This window comes from Zalophus californianus, chromosome 3, assembly GCF_009762305.2.
Source record: "Zalophus californianus isolate mZalCal1 chromosome 3, mZalCal1.pri.v2, whole genome shotgun sequence".
Lineage (NCBI taxonomy): Eukaryota > Metazoa > Chordata > Mammalia > Carnivora > Otariidae > Zalophus > Zalophus californianus.
The window spans coordinates 186,211,367-186,223,691 of NC_045597.1; the positions used below are offsets into that span (position 1 = coordinate 186,211,367).

General features: G+C 39.1%; 1 protein-coding gene across 6 annotated transcripts in view; it reads left to right on the plus strand.

Moving 5' to 3' along the window:
- SP100 (SP100 nuclear antigen) overlaps positions 1–12,325 on the plus strand; it is a 93,235-nt gene that overhangs the window by 34,445 nt on the left and 46,465 nt on the right. For 5 of the 6 annotated variants that reach the window (XR_004819956.1, XM_035726594.1, XM_035726597.1 and 2 more), the window contains exons 6-15: positions 333–482; positions 1,907–1,990; positions 4,838–4,984; positions 5,717–5,797; positions 7,383–7,466; positions 8,316–8,369; positions 8,786–8,878; positions 10,232–10,285; positions 10,621–10,677; positions 10,926–11,009. Coding sequence is in view for 5 of the 6 variants with exons in the window: in XM_035726594.1 (XP_035582487.1) it covers positions 333–482; positions 1,907–1,990; positions 4,838–4,984; positions 5,717–5,797; positions 7,383–7,466; positions 8,316–8,369; positions 8,786–8,878; positions 10,232–10,285; positions 10,621–10,677; positions 10,926–11,009 (888 nt within the window). In the remaining variant the exon portion in view is untranslated. Of the gene's footprint in view, positions 1–332; positions 483–1,906; positions 1,991–4,837; positions 4,985–5,716; positions 5,798–7,382; positions 7,467–8,315; positions 8,370–8,785; positions 8,879–10,231; positions 10,286–10,620; positions 10,678–10,925; positions 11,746–12,325 lie in introns of those variants that run through there. The other variant, XM_035726598.1, reaches the window with a different exon arrangement.

Sequence of the window (12,325 nt, forward strand, 5' to 3'; positions counted from 1 at the left end):
ATCACTGCCTTTGTCCACAATTCTGAGTGTGGCTGCATCTCATCCATGATACCACTTCCCACCAAGCAGGCCAGCCATAGGCCAACTTCTATCCACCCAGTGACCCTGACCTCTGGGCCCACCCTCAGTCCCTCCCACAGTTTCCTGTTAAGTATTTTTCCGGTTACTGCATTCTTCTACTTGGACTTCTCAACTCTTCCATCAACTGTATAACCAACCTCCTGGATGAAATTCCCTGTGCTGTAAAAGCTTAGAGTGATTTGTATTTTCCTGTTGTACCCTGATTGATGCAAAGGGCAAATAAAATATCTATGAATTAAAACATGGTTTAGGTACAACCCCACCTGAAAATAGACTCTTGGAGAACCTCTGTGAACCAGAACAGATAAATGCAAACAGAACAGATACAACCGGTGACAAAAATGATGCACGAGAAATCCAACAAGCAAATGAGGAGTGTGCCCAAGAATCTGAGCCAGCAGGTAAGACTGACTGGGTTTGCATGAGTTTAGAGGGGCTAAGGGGTCCTTGGTGGTGGCAGAGAATGGAGTCGTGCCCAACTCAAGGAAACATCTATTAACAAAGAAGGGGAAACTCATGCAGATACAGAGAAGGCAGGAATGGAGCTTGATATATTGATGGGAGAGACCTAGAGGAAGAAAAGTTAGGAAGTGCTAGCTTCCACAAGCCTGCTTATTTTTTACTGGATTTAAAGCTGGTATTGGGTGAGATCAGAAATTGCCACCTTCTGCAATTTTCCTGCTGATAAAAATGATAGATAAGCTAATTTGTACTGTTTAACTGAAAGAGCAATATTTGCCTACATGTAATGGAAAATATATAAAATATTTTTCATTTTCTCAATGTTGGAATACCTCTTATTGACAGAAAAGTTGCAGTGCCAGGGGCTGAAAATGGATTTTGACTTTAAGATCTTCAAAAGCTGCTAAGAAAATTAAATGAGTACACAGACAAATAAAATACAAAACAAAATAAGAAATATGGCTATGAGAGACATGGATACACGCTATAGAAATTTAAAGAAAAAAAAGATGGTTTCTGGCTAAGGGGCAAGGCAGAGAAAATCAGGACATGCTTATAGTAGTTTCAGTTTGCCACGGCCTCAGCAAATGGGAAGAAACTGGATATTAAGTTTGAAGATACCCAAATTTGAAGAAAAAAGAAAAAGAAAACTTTACAGTATACATTCAAGTGCAGGGGCCCAGGGCAGACCACCCTAAAATGTGCCGTTTAAGCATAAAGATTATTTTGAGTTAAAATAAAAACCCAACAGATACAGGAAAGGTGCTCTGCCTCCCCCATAACTGCCTTAATATATACTGGAAAGGAGAGCCTATATCAGGAAGCAAAGTATTAATAGAGACTTCCCTTTACCTAAGAAGGAACTTATCTGTATAATAGAACCATGTTATATGTTTTTCCAAACATCTCCTTTGACTTTCTTGCTAATGACTTTTCTCCCCTCTGTATCCTCAGGCCCCTATCCCTCTCCTAAGCTCATATAAGCCTCATGTTGCCTCATTGTGTTTGGAATTCCATGTCTGTATGGATTCTCTGTATGTATGCATATTAAATTTCATTTTCTTTTGTTAAAAAAAAAGAAAAAGAAAAGTTAGGAAGGACAAACAAAGAGACAAAAGGTAAAAAGTTGCAGTGCCTCATCAGGGAAGAGAGACAGAAAGAAAAGTCAAAAGAAGTCAGGGAGAGCTTGATCACAGAGTTACTGAAGCACCAACACTTTCATGGGGTGAAGGTTAAGGTGGCAGTATATGCAGACAAGCTATAAGTAGAAACATGAGAAGAAAAGAGAAGTCGGGTAATAGGCAAATAGGCAGAACAAGGAGGGCTCTGCTGGGTCTCAGCTGTGGTCTTTTTTAATCCTCAGAGTCCTGTGAACAAGCACCCATCCAAGTGAATAATGGAGACACAAAAGAAGTCACACCCAGCCCTTTGCCCTGTGATGGAGAAAGTAATTATTACTTATCTTACCAATTTTCTAATTCTATCTTTGTTCTTCTATGAGAGCAAAAGCTTTCCTTTGTTCTCTGATACTAACCACCTCCCTGACCCTAACAACACCCAAGACCCACAGCCTTGTGCACAGACTATGGCTGCTTCTAAGTCATGTGAGATGCAAGGGGGAAAGAGAGATGAGCTCTTTGATGAAGGGCATGTCCCCAAGGAAAGAATGCAAGGAGAGAAAATATTTAAAAAGTGAACCAAAGAACACCAAATGACAAAGTACATGAACAACATGGGTTTTAGGTAAATTGACATGGAATCCAAACAGTACCATTTTGTGGAGTTGGTGAAAAGAAATAAGTTGCAGCTTGCTTTTCAAAAATTGTAACAGAAACATGGAAACCATGCGTGATGCTGCTGGTCAGATTTGCAAGTACGGAAGCTCTGGTGAAGAAGGACTTTTAGAAAAGAAGTGACAACTGGAGGGACTTGGAGTGGGGGGCAGTGGCACAAGAGGAGAACTTTGGTGATGATTGGAATGCTTGAGATGAGAAAAATGGATAGAAAGACAAAAATCAATACAGAAGAGGCATACAGAAAGTCATATTAATAGTTAAGAGACAGAGATCAAGTAGGAGAAAGTAAGAAACATAACAGAGAACTGATAAACTGAAAAATCAACTAGGGGACAGCAGGGCCAGTTCTAGGGTGAGGCAGGGAGGTCCTGGGACACATGGAAAGAAAATATTACTCATGGTATCTTCTTGTCCCTTGGCACCTCTTCTGATTCACCCTAGACCCTGCTGGGTCCTGGGAGATGGTGATAAAGGATGTTGAGAAAAAGAGTATGAAGAGAGAAATATCCAGAAGAAAATGAATACCAGTAAATAGAAAAATGGGAATAGGTCTAAAGAGAATGAGCAGAGGATGAGTTAAGGGACCATGAATGAAAAACTGGTAGAGAGTGGACCAAATAAAGAGAGAAGATAAATGAAAACATTGTCCAATTTGAAGAGACGGTCACGAGAAAGAAGGCACAGAGGGCTCTTCCTAATACCATTGAGAAGACATCATTAAGGTGTCTATAGTGACCAAAATGGCCCTTTCACTCCCTCAGATAAAAATAGGCCTCCACCCAGGCATCTCATGTCTTCATGGCTTCAATCACCATCTGTGACCTATGGATTCTTACACACACCTCTGGTCCAGACCTGTCTTCTAGATTCATTCCTTCAAGTGCCTGAAGACTTGTAATCAAAGATCTGAAAACCATCTCTATTTGGAAGCTATATTAGTTATCTATTGCTGTGTAACAAACAGTCCCCAAATTCAGTGAATTAAAACAACCATTACTTTATTTGCCACTTCTGTGAATTCCAACTTTAAAATATGTTCAACCTGCCCATTTCTCTCCATTTCCAGGATGCTTACTCTAATCCAGATTCCTATCACTTCTCACTTCGAAATAGAAGAACTCTCCTGCTGGCCTCATCCTTCCTATCTTGTTCCCCTCAGATCCATTCTCCACACTTTGGCTCAATGGGCATTGCAAAAATGCCAACCGGTTCATGTGGCTTTCCTATTTAAACCTAGTACCCTCTTGTGATCCTCAGCATGAGGTCAACACAGCTTGGTGTGGAGTATTGAAGGATACCTCCCATACAGTTGTATAATCTCCCCCTCATACACTCTTCCACCACATTCCCACCATACCAAATTCTGTTTGTTTACTTGAATTGTCAAGCCCTCTCAGTTATATCTCTGCCTTTATACATGCTTTTGGAAAACAGTTTGGTATACAGTCCCAAAGTTGAAAATACACATAGTTTGTGATGCAGAAATTATATTCCTCAGCCAAAACCAACAGAAAACACTGTGTTCAAAAAAAGAAAAGAAACACATAGAAGAGCAGCATTATTCATAATAGCCAAAATCTTGAGAGAGCACAAATGGATTTTTTATGGTTTTATTTTTCATGGGTTATTTCTACAATGGAATACTATACAGCAGTTAAAAAGGAAAATGAATACAGCTGATTCTCACAAATATAATGTTGAGAAAGGAAGCCAAATTTCGCCCCCACCCCCACCCCTGCCAGATGACAGAGAGACGGAGAAAGAGCAAACAAGAAAGAGAGGACATGATTCCATTTATACAAACATGTATATTTTGGAACTGGCAAAACTGACATTTAGTGGTATTAAAAATCAGGATGAGCAGGTTGTTAACTTGAGTTACATGGTGGAGACAGTTAGGAGGAGGCATCACTAAGAGGCTTCCAGGGTATAAGTAATCTTCTATGTCTTGACCACAGTGACCGTTTCCCAGATATGCTTACTTTGTGATGATTCAAAATTTATGATTTACCCATCTTTATCTATGCACATTATACTGAAAATATAATTTTTATTTTTAAAAGAGCAAAAAGTGGGGCTCCTGGATGACTCAGTCAGTTAAGCACCCGACTCTTGGTTTCAGCTCAGGAACATGAGATAGAGCCCCACGTTGGGCTCCATGCTCAGTGCAGAGTTTGCCTGAGATTCTCTCTTCCTCTGCCCCCACTAAAATAAATAAATAAATCTTTAAAAACAAAAGAGCAAAACATAATTCACCAAAGGATGAGAGGAGAAAATAAAAACAAACAAACAAACAAACAAAAACCCCCAAAATCCAGAGTCCAGAGAGGCACAAAGGAAGGGACACAGTTAAGCAGCAGGAAAGAAGAGGGGTGGGGGCAGAGCTTTACCCCTGCAGTGCATTTACAGGGAGAAGGACTTACCAATAGTAGTGAACGGTGTTTACTCCCTTTGGGGGAGGCCAGTGAAAATTCTTTATTCATTACAATTTGATCCAGGAGCAGAGCTACCCAACCATGGAATCCAAGTCAATTCCTGTTCTGTATTGCTGGTGGATATAAAGAAGGAAAAGCCATTTTTTAACTCAAGAGTTGAACAGCAAGCCCAAGCAGGGACTAACTGTAACCAGGCATCTGACATAATAGGTAAGGCTGACTGAAAGAGTGTGTAATGTTCCAGGCAAGGGGCTGGGACATGTCATCAGGGTCCATCGAGGCAGTCCAGTTGGCCTTGGATGGAGGCAAGAGGGGAGGAACCAGTATCATATGCAGTGAGCTCAGCAGGAGAAAGTCCCAGTAACCAGAAAAATACCAAAAGATGGAAATGGTAGATTTAAGTATTAATGTATGGGAGACTATTTCTAAAGCAAAAGAAGAAAGTATGAGGGTAGAAGTTGAAGAAAAGCAAAAGAACATCAGAGAGCCAACATATTCATGACAGGGGATGAAGAAGGAAACACATGAAGACAAAGAGAGGTATTGAGAGAAACCACTGCCAGAAAGAGAGGCATAAGTAGGGGAAATGGGCAAAGCCAAGAGGAGAGTGAAGTAAACTGAGAATAAAAGATAAGAGGGAGCCTGAGGTTGGCTGGGGAGGGGGAGGGGGGTAGGAGGTCACATGAGGGCAGAGGTAGGAGGTCACGTGAGGGTGGGAGAAGAGTGTTGGCAGGGTGGGCAAAGCTGCCCTCTGTGCATGAATTCCATCACCTTTAGTTTAGGACTGGAGCAACCTGCAGGTCACACACATTCAAGCACAGACCTGAGTGCTGTGAGTTAACTTAGCTTCTAGGTCTTCCTAGTGGTCCTATTGCAGAGTCGCCTGCTATGTGGACTCATTGGCCCCACCCTGAAGCTAAAGGGCTTTGCTCCTCTGTGCAGTGATCAGCAGTGACTCCGAGGAATCCAATGATGAAGACGAGCCCCCAGAAGCCTCCACATCAGCACTGGAAAGCGGGCCTGGTGAGGAAGTGGGAAATCAGGCTTTGGCTACACGAATCTGAATTAAGAACTACTGTTCGATGCATCTTATTCTGTGCCTATTCTGTATGATAGATTCAGTTTATCCTGGAATTCTATTCTCTGCATTTATTTTACTTGACCTTTTTGGGAAATGCAGGAAGATAAAAAATCATTAATATATATACTTCTTAAAGATGAGGTCTATTAATTGATAGGTCAAATTTATCAATATAAGCACCCATATATTGATTATATAGCAGAAAGGGGCTGCCAAAATGATGAATTTGTTTTTAAAACTAGTTAGTTTCTATGCTTACATGGTGTTGGATTTATAGTGATTTCTCTTTTTTTTTCCTTTAAAATTTTTTATTGTTATGTTAATCACCATCCATTACGGATTTATAGTGATTTCTATGGGGAACAGAAAGCTAAATATTCTTTTATTCGAAGGTCATATTGTCATCTGAGCACAAACTGAATTGTGTCAAAAGACAACTCATCCAGCTATCCAGTTTTAGCAGAAAAAAAGATTCAGATAGAGTACTCTGAAACCCAAAGTATTGTTTTTGGGAGTTCTTCAGCAAGTCATGCATATATAATGATTTTTCCAAGGACTTTTGCAAATAATACCTTACTTTTTAATTTATAACAATCTTAAGTACCCCAGACATTGTTATCCTTGTTTTCTAGAGAAAACACAATCACATCAATGTTTCAAGGTCTTCTACAAAGTCTCATGGAGAATTAAAGGGACAGACGAGACTAGCATCCTGGATTCTGCATTTTGGCTTTATAAAATTAGAGCTAAAGATGGTTACCAAAATGTTATGTTTCCTCAATTTCATGGGTTGCATGAGTGGTCCTAAGATTTGCAGCTGTTTTGTGCACACATTGGTGATTTGTTTTCCCTTTCTGCATTCTAGACCCAGAGGGTATTAGAAACATGCCTATTTGGGGAAATATACTTGGAAAAGACCTAAAAACAAATAAAAATATTACCTGGTCCTGATGTTACCAGAGAACATGATTTTAAATGATACGTCATTCTTATTGCTCACTAGATCCATCAAAGTAAAATGTAAACTAGCTTCAAGTTTTAAAGGGTACACATTTTAACTTTTGTCTTAGTGTAGCAAACTGCTCTAAAAGGCAGTCCCAAAATATGTCTAGGATGCAGACACAAGAGATTATTTCTCAGCCTTGCAAACGCACTGGGTTGGAGGGGAAGTAGAAGAGGCTTGCGGTTGTCCACACAAGATTTCCAAGATTTCCTCCCTTCCAAGGTGAGAAACAGCAGAGAGGAAGGAAGTGTGAAGTGACAATAGAAGGGGTAGGAAGTAGAAGATAGAGAGTATGGGAAGGTAAGGCTCAGACAGAGCAAAGTTGCCCCTTGCCTATGGGGACAGGAAATGGAGTGTGACTACCATTCAAGGCAGGTGTCTTAGAAGGACAGACCAGGGTGGCACTGTTGCAGACCACAATTTGCATGGGTTTTCTTGATTTTCTTACGAGGATATTTCCCGCTAATATTTCATTTTCTTGGTCACACGCTGAGACCCCTAAAAAGTCCTCTTCCTTTGTGCAGTGACCAATAACCTTGACTTATTAGAATCAAGTGAGAGAGGAGAGTCCCAAGAAGCCACCTGCTCAAGACTTCAGATTACACTAGGTAAGAACATTAGGATTGCAACCCTGGATGACAAATACTCAGAGTCTAAATCCAGAGCTGTTTTCCTGATGAATCTTGTTTTAGATGCTCTATGTGCCTTGATTCTATTACTTCTAAGGACTGTTTTCTGCATTTAATTTCTCTGGCCCTGTTGGGAAGTGGAAGGAGGCAGGAGGTCATTAGAAATTGTTATTTAACTGTACAGGCCCATTTGATTGATATATAGAAAATGTAGCAAAAATATGCTGGTAAAATGACAAACTTTTTTCTACACACTATCATGTATTAATGCTAGAGAGTTGAAATAATGTACTTATTCTCTACCAATATGCTTTATATTCTATCCAATAGAGTAAGCACGATGTACCTCTGTTTGTTGACAATATTGTCATTAGTCCCAAACTTAGAAAACCTTCAAAGAATAATTTGTGCTGCTATTTAATTATTGATGGGAAAATGACCTCTGATCAGCTATTCTCAAACCCAACTTACTTAAACCATTGGCTTACACTGTAATTTTTTAAAAGGCTTTTGTAAATAAAGCTTCATTTTGTTTACATAAAAAACCTTAACAGGGAGATAGGGTAACTAGGTTATCCCAGCTTTATCGATAAGGCAACTGTGGCTAGTCATGTTGAAGAATCATTTACAAATTTACACGGAGAGTGAAAAGGAGAGCCAAGCAGGAACCCAGCATTATACCCCAGGCCACCCAGAACTGGATTCAGTTGAAGGAAAGAGAGAAAAATGATCATCAAAGTATTATCATGATTGCAAGCCCATTGAATTGTCACAGAATTTGCAAGATTATTGCATACAAATAATTGTTTCTTCCCTTTTACTTTATAGACTCCACGGATTTCAGAAAATCACCTACATTCAGAGAAAGAGTTTGGAAAGTAGGTAAGGGCAAGTAAAAACTCTTCATGGTTACAAATGAACAGCGTTTTCTACAAAAGATTCATTCTAATTCTTTGCTATATCCTTCAGAGTAAAATATAAATTTGTTTTAAGATGGTTTGTATTTTAACTTTTGTATTAGGCTAATGGTTGTAACAAGCAAATCCAAAGAAGTCAAGCATTCAAACACAATAGAATTAAATTTTTTTCTCAAGTAAACATTCCAAGGAATTTTAGATGGGGGACGTGTGGGACACTGTTTCATGTGTGGTTCAGGGAAGCGGCCAAGTGGGAAATCTACCTTCTTCAACACCAGACTCCCAAGATGTCCTGGGGATATTCTTGCTGTGGGCTTTTTAACCTCTTGGTTCCCTTTGTCATACACTGAGACTTTTAAGGGACACTTGCTTCTTCTGCAGTGAAAAGATTTGATGACTATTCAGAGTCCAGTGAGGAAGAGGAGCCCCTGAGAGCTTCGAGCTCAGCCCTGAGAAGTGATCCTGATGAGGAGGGTAAGGACTGCCATCGCTAGGCTCCCGGACACGAGGAATCTGAGTTGAGAGTTCTTGTTTCCTGGGCATTTAACTCCAAGCACACTCCACAGCCTGGGATCCCATTCTCTGCATTTATCACATCCGGCCATTTTGAAAAATGCAAAGAGAGAGATCATTATAAATTCAGGTTGAGCAAGATGGTGCTAGTTGAATGGCAGTGCCATTTTTACTACATGCTCTCAGATTTATTAACCCCAAAGTATGAATTACATAGTGATTTCCACCCCACCCACTCCCATTTTCTAGAGAGCAGAGAAAATGAGTATTTGCCGTTGCTTGATTTTGTTGCAAACTTGTTAAAAAATCAGAAGATTCTGATCATAGACTCTGATTATTGAAGAAAGAAAAGCTTCTAGTTATTACCATCAAATTCAATTTATAGCTTTTGACAGATGACCCCAATATGACATTGGCCTATATAATGATATTTGAAAATATCTTCACTAATAAGATATCTTTTTATGTTTATAACAACTTTAAAGATAGGCCAGATAACTGTTGCTCTCTCCACTCCACAGGTGGGGAAACTCTAGCACATAAATATTTAAGGATATTTTACACATCTTATATGGAAATTTACTAGAAGAAGCAAAACAGCCTGGACTCCTAGCAAACATCCATAGTCTTTTATTCAAAACCTTTGAAGGGCGCCTGGGTGGTTCAGTTGTTAAGCGTCTGCCTTGGGCTCAGGTCATGATCCCAGGGTCCTGGGATCGAGCCCGGCATCGGGCTCCCTGCTCCGCGGGAAGCCTGCTTCTCCCTCTCTCACTCCCCTTGCTTGTGTTCCTGCTCTTGCTATCTCTCTCTGTCAAATAAATAAAAATAAAATCTTTAAAAAACAAAAAACCTTTGAAGCCAGACATAAAATAGTAATCTGTTAGACAATATGGTTTATATCCTATATATTACCAAAAAAAAAAAAAAATCCAATAGGGTCTGGGAAAGAATCAAGTTCTCAAATATACTATATTAATGTTCCTGCAACAAATAGTGTGATTTCACACCAAGTGTGAGAAATAAAGGTTTTACATGGACTCATGACAGCTCAAGTCCAGATTCACCACTGAAGTGGTTAACTGAAAACCTATGGGAAAAATATGGATTTTCAAAACTTCTTTGATTTTGCAGTTGGGGCCAAAGGATTGTGGTTCTCTGCTCCATTTAGTAGTGATCTTTTTCCTTTAGATGGGAAGAGACAGAAATGATCATCATAGTGTCTTTCTAGTCCAAATCCTGTCTACAATATGAGTAGTCATAAGATTTACAACTCTTAGTTGTAGATTACTGGTTGCATTTTCCTTTACTTTTTAGATCCTGCGGATATTGGAGACAAACCTATTTGGGGGATGAGCAAGAGGAAAAGATGTAAGGGCAATTAAAACTCTTGATGTAACAAATACCTTTCTTTACTACAAAAACTTCATTCAAAAATTTTTGTTATATCCTCTAAGATAAAAAAAATTAATTTGTTGGCAGTTTAATTGATTCACATTATACATTTTGAATTAGGTGGGGTGGGCTAATTGATACAACATGTAGGCCTCAAAAAGTTGAATGGCACAAGTGCAATATAAGTATATTCTTCATTTGCTTAAATAGGATAAAGTAACTCCTGGAGTGGAGGGGTGTTCTGCTTTGTATGATTGTTGAGGGCCCCAGCTGATAGAGGCCCTGACATCTTGAAAACGTTGCTTCCACAGACTCCTTGGATAAGCAAAGGAACTGGAAGAAGAAGTATGTTCAGACAAGTGGAGAGGGTAAGACATGGTGACAAAAGGTAGTGCCTTCCATGACAAAGTTGTCCCACAACCCAGCCCTGGGGGTGGTTCCTGGAGCCACCCTGACCAATAGGTCAGAAGGAGCCACACAGTAGCCTGGTGGTAGGAATATTCCTGCTCCTCCTACATGAGCTTTCTTTTCCAATTTTCCTTTTAAAGAATTTGGTGCTGGATTGGTTGCTAGGACACAGATTGAGACTGCTAAAGAATTTTATTTCTTTCTGCAGGGATCAGCAGTGGTAACTTTTCAGAATTAAGTCATACAGAAGAACCTCAGGAATCTTCTGGCTCAGTCCTAAGAAGTGGGTCAGGTAAAGAAGATTAGGATGCCAAGCCTTGGCCTGCAGAATGTCAGGAATTAAAAGCTACTGTTTCCTGATGCATTTTATTCTGAGCACCTTGAAGACCTGTATCCAGTTAATCCTGGGAACTCCTTTTCATCATTTTAGAAAATAGGAGACAGGAAATTATTATAAATTCATGTTTAACAGGATGAGTCCTATTGAAAAAATGTATGTAATTATATACTGCTGTGGAAGAAATGAATAGCAAATGGTGGTATCTTTTTAATACCTACTGTCATGCCTACTAAGATCTTAGATTTCTATAGTGATATATTGATTGACATTAATGTCATTTGTAATTGTAAAAGCCTCAAAAGACGACTGGTCCTGCTATGTAATTATAGACAGAAATAAAAGCTTCAGATCAACAACTTTCAAACTTTAGTATAGTTTTTGACAGATGTCCATCACACTGTAATTTGATTATATTGTGTTACTTTAAAGTACTTTGACAAATAAGATCTTACTTTGTCATCACAATATCCTCAAGACTTAGGCAGGCTAATTTTTGTTATGCCCATTTTGGGATGAGGAAATAGACATATGACCAAATTGTCCAATTTGACCAAAGGTCAAAAAGTATGACTATTGTATGTAACAGGCAGGAATAAAAAAGCTGTATCCAGTGATCGAAGTCCAAAAAGGAGATACAAGGGACCTGATATATAGTATCAGCAGAACGTATCAGTGCCTGATGCAAGAAAACTTATTTAACAACTATATAAATGATGATGATGATGATGATGATAGATGATAGATAGATAGATAGATAGATAGATAGATAGATAGATAGATAGATAGTAGATAGTAGATAGACATATAGATGATAGATAGATGATAGATAATAGATAAAAATGAAAATCATAAAGAAAAACAAGATGGTAGGAGTGGTGTCAGCTATAAGGAATACAAAATACCTAGAAGGGCAGAACCAAAAAGGATGAATAGAGAAATAAAAAGGCACAGAAATTAATATCACTGATGAAAAGAGAGAAAACAACACAGAGGACAAGAGAAATCAGGGAAATCAGGGAGAGAAGCTCACAGAATCAAGTGATGGAGATAGAAATGTGTAAGGCCAGGAAATGGCCAGAAAACTGAGAAATAAGGAGGAGAATGAGGTAGGGCCAGATAGAAAAGGTGACAGAACACATCTTTGTTGGATATAAGGTGTAGTAATTGGAGTGGGTGTTTTCTCAGCTTATCTGAACAGTAAATATAAATGAGCTTAACCACATCAAAGTGGTCACTCTCTATAGTCTGTCATTTCCTTATTTCCCTTC